The 17,581-nt window shown below is 45.8% G+C and overlaps 1 protein-coding gene across 1 annotated transcript in view; it reads right to left on the bottom strand.

Moving 5' to 3' along the window:
- The window catches only part of scfd2 (sec1 family domain containing 2), a gene marked incomplete at its 3' end in the record, with an annotated part of 19,025 nt that extends 1,604 nt beyond the window's left edge, over nucleotides 1-17,421 (bottom strand). Inside the window, exons 1-3 of the mRNA XM_080430551.1 lie at nucleotides 16,502-17,421; nucleotides 15,629-15,797; nucleotides 930-1,057 (exon numbers count right to left, since the gene is read on the bottom strand). Of these exons, the coding sequence (XP_080286677.1) occupies nucleotides 930-1,057; nucleotides 15,629-15,797; nucleotides 16,502-17,318 (1,114 nt within the window). The 5' untranslated portion in view covers nucleotides 17,319-17,421. The remainder of the gene's footprint in view (nucleotides 1-929; nucleotides 1,058-15,628; nucleotides 15,798-16,501) is intronic.
- Nucleotides 17,422-17,581: the final 160 nt, after the last annotated feature.

Below are 17,581 nucleotides of genomic sequence, written 5' to 3'. Positions count from 1 at the left end.
TTTATGATAATGTACCATTTCAACCCTATATCTCCTTTAATAGATAGACATTTAAGAGAACGATAGAGAGAGAAAAGAGGGGGAGGGAGGGAGAGAGAGTGAGAGAGAGATTGAGCTAGATTGTAATTGTGTGTAATAACTTCATGTTGTTCCTACCCCTGGTTGAGTATTAAGTGCAACATGTGTAATGTGCAATATGTGTATATTGTGGCATTGATTTGCTACAGCACGTGCAGCTTTCTTCATATGATGTTTGTCTTTTATTACTTCTACTGAGGCAGTTATATGTGTGCCGCATTTGAGTCCAAGACAACTTTGCTCACAGGGACAATAAAGTATATCGTATCACAATGCAAGCTGGTGTGCTTTTGTTGTACATTCTATGTCATCTGGCTGAACTGTTATCCAACCCCTATCGTCCGAAAATATTTACAAGCTCACAACGCGTCACCATCCGAGGCTTTGTGCCCTTGCAGATCGGCTATTTTCACTACATGACATTGCCGTATGAAGTAAAAGTATAAAAGAGGGCTTAAGTGGTTAACATTACTGTACCATGCACCTTATGTGTTGTTGCTCCACACACAGCCTGCCGCAGCTACAGCACACACTAGGCAGACGCGCTGTGCGGCTGGCAGGGCTCTACCTCACTCGTCTATACTAGGCCGATCTGTCACCACACAGTACGTTATGTGGGGTTATAGTGTTGTACTCTATGTTCCTGTACGCCCATGTCGGTCGCCCTGTGTCATTTTCTGATCAAATTATGCTCCGCGCCTCTGCGCCAATACCACAAGTAATTCCTCCTATGAACCTCATACTTGGCAACGCAGCGCGTCTGAGTTCAGTCAGTGTTTTGTCTGGGAACGGGGGGGAATCTCATTGCGAGAGAGAGAGAGTGAAGCAAAAATGGCGGCCGGTTGGTTTACCCATGCTCATCTTGATTGGCAGCTGCTCCTTGCTGGCGGCCTCCACCAGGTGTCTGTGCACCTCCATCACGGCTTCCTTCTGCTTACTGGTCAGCATGGCCTCCCACAGAGCCCTGGACGCATCGGACCTGATGGTACAACACACGGAAAGGTCAGTCGCAAACATACACACACACACACACATTATCGGCTTATAGGAGGGCTACATCCGTTTGCTGTATGTGTGCATGAGGCTGTATTGCATATAAATTAAATATTTTCTATTGTGACGATGTATTTTAACATTGTGTGACACAATGTAAAAAAAAAAAAAAAAACGTCAAATAACAGGACACAATTTGTGTCCTGTTATTTGACGTTTTCTTTTTTCTTCTATTTTAGCTTTTACCAAAAAAGAATTCACCCACTCTTTTACACCTGTAAACTTGTGATATGACGTTGAAGTTGACTGAATTATGTTTGAGTCTGCTTACATTTGCATGCAAGTGCACGCGCGCCGTGCACCTTCCAGTCTAACTTCTGCCAATGTGCACTGGCACAGAGCGTGCACATTGGCAGGCGGGTGTGGACCACCCCCCCCCTGTGTGACCTCTAACAGGAAAAAACACCAATTAAGACTGGGAGCATCAACAACTCTCTCAATCTGTGTGTTTTTTTCCCAACATAGACAAGCAGTGCAGTGCAGCGGCAGGAGCCCAGAGACGGTCCTGACCCGTATCGCAAAGCCCCTCCTGACGATACCATCTCACAGTCCAGAACAACAGTCTTCTGAGCCCATCTCCTCATTACCGAGGGGGTTACGAAACGCGCTGATCCACAACTCTGATGGGAGGCTTTACATGACAGACGAGCGCGCGAGTGTGTGCGCGTGCTGCGACTGTTAACATCTGCCCCCCCGAGGAATCAAAGAGTGTCGCGCGGGACTTTGTCACCATTTCCCTCTGGCAGAGTGACATGTCCTATAAATACGTTTTTAGCATCTGAACCCGTGCCAAAAGGCATATTTCATATCTCTGCCTCGCGGCGTATCTCGCCCTGTTGGAGGTGCCGAGGCTTTGATGCTTACATAAAGAGTTCTGTCTGCCTCTCTGTCTGTCTGTCTGTTCTGCTTTGGAGTTTCACGATGCCTAATTTATGCTCTGTAGTACGACGGTGTTGTGCGCCGAAAATAGCCGATCTACAAGCTCACAACGCGTCGCATCCGCGCCGCGTTGTGAGCTTATAGATCGGCTATTATCGGCATGCGACACCGTCGTACTGCTAAGTATAAATCAGCCTTCGTACAGATGTGTGGACACGCCGCTAATCCCCGCCTCACTCTCGGGATTTGGTGGAGGGAATTAAAAGTAAAGGGGAAAAAAGACAGAAAAAGAGAGCAAGAGAGGGAGGGAGGGAGGCTCGTTGACAAATCTACACTGTTTTTCTTTTTCGTCTTTCCTCTTCTCTCCTCCTTTTCTTTCTCTCTCTCCCTCTCTCTGTAACTGCTGCCATGTGTTTAATATCAGATGTAATCTCTTCCAGACCTTGGGCCTGGGCTGGACGGGAGGAGAGTGGGAGAGGGGGGGTGGGCTCACGATGGGACGGCCGCCATCTTCACACTCGAGCCAGACACAAAGAAACAGCGAAACATGGCTCGTCTCAGTCAGGACAAGCCGTGCGGACCGACGATCGCTTCAACAACAACGGAATGCAATGGGTGAGCCCAGTGTGCCATATATTGCGAGAGAAATAAGCAGCCAGGTCTACGAAAACAAGCCCAAAAGAAGAAACTAGGCCACATGAGCACTTTAAACTTATATGCGTACGATGACAATAGCAGATCTACAAGCTCACAGCACGTCGCGATGCGTTGTGAGCTTGTAGATTGGTTATTTTAAAAAAGAATCGTGGAAAAAAGTGAAAAAATATATATATTCTTTTGAAACATTTCAACAACAAAAAAATCACAAAATACTTTTAGATGGGGGGGTCCATGGACAAATACATATTAATTTGAAGGGGGTCCTTGACATGAAAATGTTTGAGAACCACCGGTTTAAACAATATTTGGAAGCAAGTAAATAAGCAACTCCACTTTAGAAACAAGGCCAAATAAGCAACTACACATTAGAAACAAGCCCAAATAAGCAACTACACTTTAGAAACAAGACCCAAAAAAAGCAACCCGCAACTACGAATATTACAAGCAACTTTACAGAAAAACAAGCCCAAAGTCGCTTATAATAAGCAGACCTGGCAACACTGAGTGTGAGACGAAAGAGGAAAAAAAACTAAAAACAAACCCAAACCATTTCATTAGCTACGAACGCTGCCAGACAAACGCCTGCTTTACTTCATACGCGATGAAGACGCGAGCGGTGAATAATGCGTCCCGACAACTCCACCTGAGACCTGATAAGGGAGACTTATTTCTTCATCCTCGATAGCGCAGCGGGGGGGACGAGGGTCAGCAATGATAACGTGTGTTGTAAACACATGCATACTTAACACATGCATGGTTCAAATACCAGGACTGCATGACTTGCCCAGGCCATGGGATTCATGTGTGTGTGTGTGTGTGTGTGTGTGTGTGTGTGTGTGTGTGTGTGTGTGTGTGTGTGTGTGTGTGTGTGTGTGTGTGTGTGTCAATGTACATAAGCTGTAGTATTTGCGCACATACGTGTGTGTGTGTGTGTGTGTGTGTGTGTGTGTGTGTGTGTGTGTGTGTGTGTGTGTGTGTGTGTGTGTGTGTGTGTGTGTGTGTGTGTGTGTGTGTGTGTGTGTGTGTGTGTGTGGTGTGCCCCTAAGCCTGTATATCCGCGTGTATTCCAGGAAGACGGAGGATCCTAGTAGGCTGAAATATGGTTCTAATTTGGCCCCCTGCCCACCCTGCCCCCAACAGCTTGCTTGCTCTCTCTCCCCCTCCCTCTCTCTCTGTTTCTCTCCCCCTCTCTCTCTCTCTCAGGGACCAGAGCTGGGTTGAGGCCTGAGGAAGGTTGAGGCCTGTGGGGAGAGCTCTGTAGCGGCAGCAGGGTGTGAGCGAGGCCCCCAGACCCTGCCGGGACACACTGTTGACTAACCACTCTACTATTAGAGGAGGGGGTGTCGCGTGTGTCTGGACAGCTGCATGTTGTACGTGTGTGAGAGAGAGAGAGAGAGAGAGAGAGAGAGAGAGAGAGAGAGAGAGAGAGAGAGAGAGAGAGAGAGCATGCAGAAATGTCCACTATGGTTCTACTTGATAGAACCCCTCTAGGACCTGAAGGGGGCACTCTTGCGCCTGATTTGTGCGTAGACTGTTAACTTGTACGCTCTGTGTGTTTTCTTTTCCTTCTTTTTTCTCTTTTTTTAAGTGGGTGTATGTTGTATGTGCTCTCCAGCTAAATTCCACCAGATGTGTAATGACTGTTAGGCCATCACGAGGTCATTGGTATTCAAAGTGCTCACGCGTCGAGAGCTTGTAACGGAGAGACAGGAGTCATGGATCTCTCCCTGATAGGCCTGGCTGAAAGTCACCATTATTGCATAATCACCTGATCACAATTATTTGAGATGATCGCAATATTTCTTTTTAAATAATCTTTAGAATAGTTTCCATTCACTTTTATTAAAACAGCTGGACAGAATCAACAGAAATGTCATATTTCCGTCATAATTATTTCCATGCCGTTGTCTGTGCTCTTTTTTACCACTTTCAACCTGGGCATTTAGGGCAAAGAAATTGTTGAAATGTTGCTCACATTTGGTGCTAATAGGAGCATGCTGACTTTTGAAGAACTTGTCACGAAAAATAATATTCCCCGCATCCATTTTTTCAAATATCTGCAATTGAGGGACTTTATTAGAGCTAACCAGGATCACGCCATGCTGGCCCCTCCCTTATCTGTGTTGGAGAGAGTTTTGGTTAGAAATCCATTCGGAAGGGGAATAATATCAGAATTTTATGATCTGCTAATGTCATTTTCTCCGGAATCCTCTGAGCATAGGCTTAATGCCTGGAGAGCAGACTTACAGGAGGACCTAACAGTGGAGCAATGGAGTACAGCTTGTAAACTGGCTCAATCCCAGACTGGGAATACACGCCTAAAACTCCTTCAATATAACTGGCTCATGAGAGTGTACATCACACCTGTGAAGCTCAATAAGTTTAATAACAATATCCCGGACCTATGCACCAGATGCGGTGAAGATAGAGGTACATTGTTCCACTGCTTATGGTCATGCCCAAGATTGATGGACTTTTGGAGGGAGATTGGGCAGGAAATACAAACGATACTTTCAATTAACATTGTACCAGAACCTAAGTTCTTCCTGCTAGGCCTCTATCCAGTTGGACAAAGAATTAGGCGTAGTGATAGAATATTCATAGACATTTGTCTCTTACAAGCTAAAAGAGTAATTGCATTGACCTGGAAGAGGCCGGACAGACCAAGCATTGCACAGTGGTTCAGGGAATTGTCTTTATGCCTACCTCTAGAAAAAATCACATACATACTTAAGGACAAACAAGAGATGTTTCAGGAGGTGTGGGGTTGCTTTATTCAATACATGGAAAATAATAATCTGCCACATTTAATGGAAGAATCTGGAGAGGAGTAGTGTTGATGCCTATGTATGTTTTTCTTTTGTCTTTGTTTCTGTTTTTGTTTTTTGTCATTTCAATAATTATCTTGTATAATTTAATGTAAAAGTTCATTTCTGTTTTCTGTTTATTATTTATTATATTATAAGTTGTTGTAATGTGTGTAAAAGAAAATAAATAAACATATTGTTGAAAAGAAATGTTGCTCACAAAACGCAATATAATGTGACACGGTGTGAGCAATTATTAAATATATGGCCTGTTTCGGCCACATTATGTATTTTGATTGTTTTGGTACATTTCAGTACATTTGGTTTGTATTCAAATTATTTGTCATATCTGTCCTGTGCAATTTTATTTATTTTTTCAAAGCCTGAAAGGCGAACAGATCTTTTTTCTCACATTTATATGTGCTAATGTAAACCAAAATTAAATCAGCAATTATTTGCGATTAATTCATCGTCAACTTCATGATTGTGACAGTCCTATGTATCAGGGAAACAACTGTAAAGACAAGACTCCTGACCTGAATCTTCCCCGATGACTCTGACGTTCCATTTATACACTCTCAGAGTTATGGGGGTCCGTGGCCTAATGCATAGTAAACTGGGGGTCCTTGAAATGAAAAGGTTTGAGAATCACTGTTTCAATGAGTGTGTGGGCGGGTGGGCCCACTAGGGGAGTTGTTCCTGGAAACCTGTGAGGCACGGCTAAACTATGGGCCTAACGGTTCTGACTCAGGAATCGTCCAATTTAAGCCCTCATCCTGTAGCCCCCTCGGCACTCGGTCACACACACACACACACACACACACACACACACACACACACACACACACACACACACACACACACACACACACACACACACACACACACACACACACACACACACACACACACACACACACACACACACACACACACACACACACACACACACACACACACACTCTTGAGTCATTTATTGAACATGTTTTATGATTTTCTTCTCCCTCTCTCTGGTTTCTCTCAATCATACAAACACCAAAGGAAAGAATACCCTGGAATTACTGGTTCGTTAAATGATCCGTGAGTCATCGCTCGCATAATTATTTCACAGTTCTTGGGAGTTTGTCAATGTCAGTTAAGACAGAGTGGGCTTTACAGCCCGCAGTACCCTCCGCTGAATGGCGGCTCCAATGACTTCCCGATGTGACACGCCAGTCCTCAAAAAGCACCTCAAAAACCTCAAAGTCTGATCTTCTCCATAATGCAACATGACTCACACCAGTTCTCCCATGGGCCCGTACGCCATAGACGCAGAGGAGCCCCTAACGCTGTGGGCTCGCTAGGACCCGGGCCACAGACATTGACCATTCCTCGCGGGGGGAGCGTGTCAGTTGTGGAGTGTGTTTAATGGGACGTAAAAACACCGTGGGTTAACTGTAAACATCCCAAAGTACCACACGAACACAAGATGAGAGGGAGGGAGAGAGAGAGGGCAGGATGAAAGTATACATGTGTGCGTTTGGGATGGAGGCCCGACACTCCAGATTTCTATAAGATTACAAAGATTGCTAAGGGTTGGCGTCCACGTAACGCAAGGGAAAAGTTCATCCGCGGGGCATCTAGTTTGCTGGTCGAGTTTGAGGTTGGGAAGCCAGCAGGGGAGGGTGATCTCGGTTTCTATCCTAGCCGCTCCTACAGGTTGGTCTGTTCAGCAAGGGAGTAGAACTGGAAGGGATAGCATGTTCCTTTGCACGTGTTACGTGCTCCCAATGAAACTGCTCACTGTCAGGTGAAAAGCAGCTGGCAACTTCATGTTTATCGGAGGAGACACATGGTTGTCTACACCCTCCCACTAACCATAAAGACTACATGTGTGTGGGGAAAACTCGGGATTGACATAATGAATAATTGGGAGAAAATAGGAGGTAAACTAGAAAAATTTGCTCCTCGAAGCAAAGGTCTCCGCCAGGGCAGGTAGGTTATTGTGGGCCGGCAATCGGACGTTGCGCTTTTTTGTTCGAAACGGGCCACTCCTGCAAACTTTGGAAGTCAATCTTAGCCAATCAAAAAAGATCTGACATATCCGTCTTGATCATATGACTATAGAGGTAATGTGTACCCATTTGCGTGATGTTTGGACAAAATCTGTAGGAGTGATATAAAAAAAATGTTCTGCAAAAGTCGGCCTCCTGGTGGCGCTATAACAGGCCGATGTGAGAAATTTGGGGCAGAGGTTTTTACTTGGCCTCCAAGGACTATGCGTGCACAGTTTCATGCCAATCAGTACCACAGTGCCGGAGATTAGCTGCTCACAGACGGACGGACAGACACACACACACACACACACTGAAACACGGACGGACAAGGGCCTTCGGCTTGACGGAGACAAAAAGAAGAGAGAAAAAAACATGTAAGGGGTGGACAGAGAGAGATAAAGAGAGAGAGAAAATGGTAAATGGATAAACGCAGGGTAATAGAAAGGGATAGAAACAGGAGGCTCTTCTAGTTATCTCCCCATGTGTCCTACAGTACCTCATCCTGACTCTCTCCACTTCAAATAGATAGAGGCTTGGCAGCAGGGGGGCTTGGGGAAGCAGTAACTTCTGCCAGAGTCAGGGGGTTGGATGAGAAGTGCCATCATTTGGCAGGTTTTACCCTTTTATCATGTTAAATGAATAAATGCAAGATTATTCATAAAGTGATATGCAATTTTGTCAGAGAGAGAAACGCGGGCAATCGGGCCCAGAAGTGAACATCAGTAGCGGAATTAAATGTGATGCTTTTAAGATGGCAGGGAGCATGGGGAGGGGGTTACGCAAGAAAGCGCTGACGGAAACAGAGCACTTGCTGCTTGGGTGGAGGAACTCATGTACTTGGGCACGTAGGATGCCCTAAAGTCCCATTAGTTCGATGTCTCAATAGTCCGACAAATGTTCAATTAGTGTGAGGTTAGGTTTAGCCTGATTCCCTGAATAGTTACAGTTTATGTAGCTATTTACAGGAAAGGATGCCATCCCAATTAGGTTGTGGTTAGGATTAAGGTTAGGGTTAGGCATAGTTTGTTAGGCTTAGTTATAATGCACGCCATCGGATCAATGGATCGTCTGACTAATGCCACGGCACCGCTCTAGAAGGGTGTGCTTTACTATGGATGCAATCCAGGTCTCTTGCCTGACATTTCCTCGCTCCTCTAATCTCACTAATCTCAGTTTACCATTGTTGTGCCAGGTTATTCCTGCTCCAAGTGAAGTGCAGGGATTAGGACTCGGAGGCATCAGTGAGAAGCTAAAAGCAAGGATACATGAATGTCTCCTTCATGGACGACATTCCATGCTGCACGGCATGACGTTTATGACTTCACCCTGCAATGTTACACTTCGTGCAAGTGTGTGTGTGTGTGTGTGTGTGTGTGTGTGTGTGTGTGTGTGTGTGTGTGTGTGTGTGTGTGTGTGTGTGTGTGTGTGTGTGTGTGTGTGTGTGTGCGTGCGTGTACAAGGTCAGTGGTGAGGACCAAAGCAATGCAAACAGAGCAGGAGGATGCAATGGATCCTTCGAATGCAGATCGAGTTTGATGCAAGAAATTATGAGTACTGCTTTCTGCATGCCTTGCTTCTTCACCCTGTGTGGCATGTTGCTCACAAAAATACAAAAAAGGGGAACCTGCTACACTTAGCCTATTCCTATCTATTATAATGTTGGGGTCTAGCCGACTCCTTTATCTACTCTCACACTGGTGACGATCGGTCCCTTCTGCAGGCCACGGATCAACATGAGCTGAATAAACTGCCTCCTAAAATATTCCATACAGCAGCCTTTATCCTGTAGGAAACCCATACACAATGGTAATGACCCAAGAGGAGGAGGCTTGTGTGTGTGGAAGGATGAGTTTATCCTCAGATAAATGTCTGCATCATTGTTCTTAATAACACCACCCTCTGGAACAGCCGCACTCTGACAGCATACAAACAATATCGGGCCTATAAGTAACCGCCATGGGATCTTGTGGCTTGTTGTTAACACACCCTCTCCATTCTCTGCGGGGTGAAAGCGAGGATAGCTGTCCTTAGCTGGCTCTGTCATTTGCCCTCTTCTCTCTATACTCTCCTCTCCCGCACTGCTGTTCCCAGGCAGAGAAAATAAAGAGTGTGTTTTCTTTCTGTTGGCGCGCTAGTTTTTCCCAGCCAGTACAGAAATAGGTGTGTGTTTTCTCTCCTTCTTGGTGGTAAAAGTAGGCGTGCAGGGGTATGCCGGCCGGGCCCGTTTGGAGGAGGTGCCCCCTCCTCCCCCCTCTCAGAGCAAGGGTGCGGTCGGTTCGTCTCCCGAGGCCGGCCAGGCTCTCTCTCCATCCTGGGCCGGACCCAGAGAACACCTCAAACGGGCCACCCGCGCTGGGGCGCTGCCCCGCATGCCAAGACGTCCCACCACCGCAGGATTGGGGGTCTGAGGTAGCCAGACGCAGTGGTGGGGCAGGGGTTTGGGGGTGTCAGGGGGGAGTTCATCGGGGTTCAGTCTGAGACAGGAGGAAAAGTCGGTTTCCCCTGCCAAAGACGGTTCATATATCCTTCACAAGGATCAAAGGGGGCTCTGCAGCCAAGCACAGCAAATTACACATAGTGGACTGGAAGGTACCTGACCGCAGACACACAGGCACACAGGCAGGAGCACGGAGCCAGCCTACCTATGCCACTTTCATTCAGCGTCACTCTGTGCACGCTCTGCATCTTGTCACTATCTCCCGAACCAAGAAAACAAAACTACCGCACTAGTGCACTGTCATGTAATTCAGGAATACTGCAAAAGGCAAAACGTGTGTGTGCACCGTATTTAACCACTTAAGCCCCTGACAATATACTTTGTCATGCCACGAATAGCGAAATAGCAGATCTACAACTTGTAGATTTGCTGTTTTTCGCTATTTTGGAAAATAGGGACGCCAGGTTGAATGTGGTTACTACTTTCTCTCCCTGGCATGAATTACAACAACAGAGTGCAAGTCAGGACTGCCGGTGAAGGAAACTTCCCACCGGGTTAGGGAAGACAATACTACAGTAATCGCAAAGCAAATGTGGGGTTTAAGTTTGAGGCCTAAAGTCAACGACCACCCAAGGAAGGTTCTAAAACACAGTGATCTCTAAAAATAGACTGGAATTACTGAGGGGAAGAAATCATACAACGAAAAAGGTCCAAATTAGACGTACACCTAATATTTAAAGCCGTAGTGGGCCTGTACAGCAAAACCAATCATAACACATTGTGGTCAGGGCTAAAAATATCTCTGCAAATCATAGTCATACAAACACCGGGCATAGGTGGGCCCTCAACATACAGCCAGTCAAATCACACAGAGTCGACTGGGGTCTAATACAGGATTTTGCAAAAACCACCCAATAAAAAGTTACCAAGTGGTTTCGGGTTACAATGATTACAGATTTCTGCATAAACCAAAAAGACCTGTGAGACACATGCGCTGAGCTGCAGAGCTGAGTTTCGGAATGATAATAAACAACCATCTCAGCCTGTGCATTTGAAGGCGGTTAAGAGGTTACATTACCTGCAATGCCTCAGCAGCAATTCAATCTCCTAAACATCTGCGATAAGAAGTAACTGGGCCATCTGCTCAGAGATAACGCAGGCAATAACACTCCTGCGGATTCTAGTCCCAGGAGACCCTCCCTGTAGTATAGTGTGTGTGTGTGTGTGTGTGTGTGTGTGTGTGTGTGTGTGTGTGTGTGTGTGTGTGTGTGTGTGTGTGTGTGTGTGTGTGTGTGTGTGTGTGTGTGTGTGTGTGTGCATGGCATTTCTTGTGCATGAGTGCATGTTGTATTATGTCACTGATAAGTTGTTAGAGATAAGGTCATTGGCTGTGGCCCTTGACACCACTGGCTGAGGAATGATTGCATTGAAATCTGCCGGGACCTCAATCTCCACACGCTCCCCAGACTTGTGATGTCTAACCTTTATAGGTCTTATCCTGATTTCTGTAGGGAGAAATCTAAACGGAGGTGCAGGAATGTTTTCCTCCCGCAAATGTCACTTTCCTCAGTTTGGGGACATTTCGGCTTTCTACTGAATGAAAAGGGAGAGCCAGGCCAATTTATAAAAGGCAATATGCAATAGCCCAACAAAGCTTATTTATATAGCACTAAAATCTGAATGAAGTCATTTGCAAAAAGAAAATTGTGTTAATACCACATGATACCGTTGAGCCACCCTAAATCACTGCAGGGGAAATTCTTTCAGTGCGACAGCGCTATCCATCAGTACTACAGTGTAGACGTTCAGGAAAAACACTGGCCTCAAAGATAAAATATGAGGCACTGATCTTTAATAGTCTGATGCCAGATTTTTGGGCCCAATGCCGATGCTTTTGAAGAGTCCTATACACCACCGAAAACCTATCATTGATGTTTTGACCAATATTTAGTTTTTTAAACAAAATCTATAAGAAAAAGCCAAATCTTTAAACAAAAACGTAAGATTTATTAAAGTTAAATGAAAACATAAAATAATAAAAAGGTCACAAGTCATATTTTGACATGTGGTTAGTTTGTAGATCAGCAATTTTGTAAAACTCTTGAAATCTATCAGCTGCACAATGCCGATACTGATGTCATCAAAGAAATCAAATTATGGCCGGTATATCAGCCAAACCGATATATCGGTCGGGCTCTAGCTGACCTATCAGTGAACGGAGATTAGCCAACTGTGTATGGTAAACATGGTCAGAGCGACCAGAGTGTTTGTGGGTTTATTGCCAGTGTTTGGCTGACATGCCCCAGGCTGGGGTCTGTATGTGAGGGTCAGTGCAACCTGCCCCTACAGTGCTCTGTTACAGCACTGTGTCTCAACGTCGGTTCCGGGGACCACCAGGGGTCCAAATAGACCCATACAGGTCTGTAACTCTGAGGATTGTACATTTGAGTTCCCAAAGATAATAATAATATTCTATCAAACAAACAGATGTACGTGGTCTAATGCATATCAAACTGGGGGACCTTGAAATTTAAAGGTCTACACCGAGTGTACAAACGGAACCAAATGGACCCTTAAAGGTCCATTTGCACCCCTGGTGGTCCCCGGACCCCCATGTTGAGAAACATTGTGTTACAGTGTATAACAAACTCTGATAGGATCTGTCAGGCCACATGGCCCAGTCACATCTCAGTCTGCCTCCACCATAACAGAACCTCCCACCTGGCTCTGAGGGCTTTATCTTGGGCGGCGCCTTACCCATTATCAATAAACTTCTTTACCATTTTTTACTATTTTGAAAAACTTTTTCAAATAGATCTACAAGCTCACAACATGTCGATGTAGATCGTCTAGTTGAACTATTTGAAAATGTTTTTCAAAAGAGTAAGAAATGGCAAAGAAGTTTCGAGATAATGGCTAAGGCGGCGCCCAAAATAGGGCCCCGAGTCTCCCAGCCTCTTCCTGAGCACGTCCAAGAGGCTTTACCTTTTCACATTTACACAGTCCAATCCGCCTCACTTCAAAATGTTCACCTCCTGCAGCTGCAGAGGGAAGCAGAGGAGGAGGAACACTAAGCCCCACCGCAGGCAGCCAGCCCATGTTTCCTGATAGGCTTGGGCTGAAGGCAAGCTCCACCGAGCCCCTGGCACCTACCGCTAGTCATGTGGGACTCAAGCCACATGAAGGTGTGGGGAGAGGGGGATGAAAGATAAAATGGTTGGATCATGATCCATTGACTGTGTAAGCCGTTTGTGTCGGCACAAATACGAAACACAACTCTTGTCTCGCAAAGCAGTAAGTTAAACATCATGTTTGTCCATGTTTTCTATGGACAAACTTACTTACAATACAAGTTAAGATGTGGGGATGACTGATTTAGGTAGTCACACCTGGTCCAAGTCAAACTAACAGGGCTCAGAACTAGGTGATTTATCTGTGAATAGGTTCATAATAATCAGGTTCATAATGGCGTTTCATCATTTGGATCTCGGGATCCACATGGTAACGGTGTAGCTCGTGCGTGTGCGCGCGTGCGTACGTGTGTGTATCAACATAGATCAACACCTTGAAAGTACATAATTATATATGAGTCCTGCACCTGCATGTACAATATTCTAATACTTTCACTTGGGATCATCAACCAGCTCTCTTTCTGTAAACAAATTTCCAAGATTATTTCAAGCCATTCCTATTATATATGATATGACAGCATAAGACCCTTATGTTTAAAGCTCTCCACCCTACAAGACATTGCCAGACCACCAGCCATAAAACAACCAGTTCACCCTACACACACACACACACACACACACACACACACACACACACACACACACACACACACACACACACACACACACACACACACACACACACACACACACACACACACACACACACACACACACACACACACACACACACACACACACACACACACACACACACACACAGCTGCACTAACATTGAGTACAGATTCTGTAGACTATACTGTGGCTATACAATGGCTGGCTTATTCTGTTTTGACTGTGTAATTGCTCTTCTACTGTATGTCTGCCTACCAGGACACTTTAGACAGACCCTCATACAAATATGTACATGAATACTGTAGAACTCACTGTGGTCAGATTTATTACTTGGGAGGGATTAGAGCTAGCTAAGTATACAGTATATATATTCGATACGCGCAGATGAAAACTGACAGACACTACACAGAACAAGGAAGTTGGCCTACTGTCAACTAGATTCTGAAGGGGTTGAAAGACAAATATGGTGTCATATCATACATAGATACCTCATGAGATAAGATGTCTGACATCATAAGATGACTGATGTCATAAGATGTCTGACGTGGAGGACAACAAGGAGAAAGCTCTAGGATTTGACAGCCTACTGCTTCACACAAGGACATGAGTGTGTAAAGAAGATCTACAAGCGCATTGCCAGCGTGAGCCAGGTTAGGGTCAGGGACTCCCAGCGTTTCCTCTACATCTGTTACCGCCACCACTGGCATGGCATGGCCAGACTAATATCACTGCGTAGTTATTAGTCTGGAATCTCTGGGTGGAACCTGCATTTCCAAAGGGGCGAATTAAAAAAATGCCTCTGGTGATAAACCCGCCCCATATTTGCATACTGGGCTCTGATTGGTGCCCCACAACTTCGGGGGCAGGGAAATCCAATAACAACCGAGCGGGACCAGACCAAATCTGTCGAGGTCTATGTTTTTTTGTGGCACTGGCAGATTCGCTGGAGAACAACGAGCAGGGTACATATCCTAGCCTTATCAACTGAATCACATGTGAATATTGCTTTGTTCACTTTGTCAGACTATTCATGTAACTTGAACCTTAATGGGAGAAAAGCCTCCTACATAAAAATGACTACTGGTATTTTGATGGGTTTTTACATAGGCTGCTGTTTCTAGTGCAGAGAGAGCAAGGCCCTAAGGACACATTGGTAAGTGTTATGTACTCATAGTGCATAACGATAGGATTCAGATTAAAAAGTGTCCCTTTACATCACTTTTACAGTATAGTACAGTGGGATATAAATGTTTTGTTATAGTCTAAATAAATAAGATGTCTCACATCATAGACTGGCCACATGAAGTCAGATATCCAGCCATGCCGTTGTAAGACCCTGTCTTGTTTTTTGACAGTGTGATTTACAAGGTTGAAATTAATGATTTAAATCGAGTCCTTAAAATCAAAAGTAAATTTACCAAATTACTAAGTCTAATTCCTTGAGTGTTAAAAGTATTGTCCCAATAATTAGATTTGGATGCATGCTATATTTATTCCTAACCCCTATGCTCTGCCTTTTTTTTTTACAATAACACAAATACTATACACACTACAATGATTAACCACTGAGGCCCTATATACTTCATCATATGATGAATAGCGAAAATAGCCGATCTCACAACGCTTCGCGATGCTATTTTTGAAATCTTTATAAATGTTTGGCCTATAATGACATGCCCAACGGATAGGGATGCCAGTGTTAATGTGATATAATGAATGGTAATTGGAACGCTCTCCCCAAAACACACTTGCCCCCAACTTTCCGAGGTCGGTTAGAGGGATTTGACCCGGGGCGAGAGTGTTTTGGGGCGAGCGTTCCTGTATTCTAATGAATGACTCTGCTGGGTGTGATTGTGGACTTGTTGTACTCACTGGGTCTGTGCCAGGCATCCAGGTGCCAATGTGGTGTGGGAGTCAGGGGTTCGCTGTAGCCTGGTGAGCTCCAACATGTCCACCTTTACATCCGTCACATGACCAGGCAAGAGCTGCAGCACTGTCAGAATCTTCTCCACCAGGTTGTCTCCATGGTGACCCACCGCTCCTGAGTACCCACAAATACAATAATGGACAGTGGAATGTTAATATCTAGGTCTTCTAGGCAGCTATGTGCTTACCAGCACGAAGGAATCCCTAGTACTGCTGGTTTTACGTATATCCTACCAGGAAGTTGATTGCATTCACTTGGTGTCCTTGTCATTCTAGCATAAGTTAATGGACATCTTGTTACTGTTGGGAATGATTAAGATAATTGTATTCCAAATTTAGCTCTTTGGACTTGAGACGGAGTACTAGGTTTTTGTACTATACAATATATGTTGTTGTACAGTATGTTATTGTGATACAGATTTCTCCAGACAAGGGATGTTTTTGAGAAATTTTACATTTGCCATTAAGCTGGGAGCTACAGTAGTATACGCCACACAGCATTCCTCTGTGAAGCTTACTTGTTTGTTAGAGACACGTACAGAACATATTTTAGGGACCTTGTTTGGGGCCAAACCTTTGACACACAAGTTACGAGCATTGTAACAGTATGATAGCTGAGCTCTATAACCTAAAATAGTCCTGGTCCTGAGTTAAATGAGATAACAACCCAACCCTGCCCCAGGCTCATGCATGTGTGGAACAGGGGGAATCATGTGTTGTGGGGACACAGGAAGTGGTGGCGGGAACAGCATATTATAGCACAATGTGTCTACTTGACATAATCCTACTCCAGAGACTATATATATCCTTGGGCTTCACCTGTAAGATCCATTGTTCTATCCACAAAAATGATTGATGCCTTATTGGGCGCTGTCTTCCTGCGGTGTTTGGCCTGAGGATGATTGGCCAGGTCCCCCGCTATGATGCGGCTCAGCGGACCCACGGCGAAGCTCTCTGCCCAGGTGGCGCCGGCCTCGAACATGGCATTGAGCACAGAGGTCAGGGACTTGATCTCGATCTGCAGCTCAGGGGGCAGGGAGTGCATGTCCACGTCGGCCAGGCTGCCGAACCTCTTCTTCTCGGGGCGCGTGGCGTTGATCGCCTCCAGGTCAGGCGGCGAGAGCAAGGGGAAGAGGTGGGCGAAGGCAGGTGTGAGGATGAGCTGCTGGGACACGGGGGCGAAGACGGCGGGGACATGCATGACCTCGGCCGTGTAGTTCATGTCCCCCATCCACTCGCACAGCTTCTCCTCGAACTGCTCGAACACGGGGCTGCCCTCCATCTCCGTGGGGACCTTATTGGCGAGCAGGTGCACGGAGTGGGCAACCGTGGTGACCACCACGCAGTACTGGAAGTGGCTGACAGATATGATGTCTCTGAGGACGTCCACCGTCCTGCCTTTGAGCAACGTGCTCACCACGAACACGGCTTTGGGCTCGTTCTGCCCGCCGGCTTCAAAGGAGGAGAACTGCTTGAGGTTCCGAGCCCCAGCCTCCAGCAGAGCCGCGGCTCCTCCGTTCCAGTGGAGACTCTCTGCACACTTGTCGTCCATAAACACCACGGCTTTCTTTACCTTGGACAGCACCCTGTCCCACGTCTGCGTAGGGAAGCGGGTGAAAGGCTCGCTCGTCGTCATTGTTGTGTCACTTTGTCGGGTGTTTTAACCTTTTAATGACGCTAAAATCCCAAACGCATCGGAGGTGTCATGCAGATGGCAGCTTTCATTCCTCAAAACATCAACAAACACCATGTGAGTCCCTCAATGGTGACGTGGCAGCTGCTGCTCGTCGCTGCAGATACGCGTCATCGTCTGATTTCACTTGCGCTTGCACTACACTGGCCGGTGTTCAGATAAACAGTGGTGGGAAAAGTACTCCCTATCTCCCATGTTTACTTAAA

Source organism: Gymnoscopelus braueri (genome assembly GCF_963280865.1).
Source record: "Gymnoscopelus braueri genome assembly, chromosome: 6".
Classification (NCBI taxonomy): domain Eukaryota; kingdom Metazoa; phylum Chordata; class Actinopteri; order Myctophiformes; family Myctophidae; genus Gymnoscopelus; species Gymnoscopelus braueri.
Note: the sequence above shows the minus strand (reverse complement) of the source record. Positions and strands in the feature narration are given on the sequence as shown.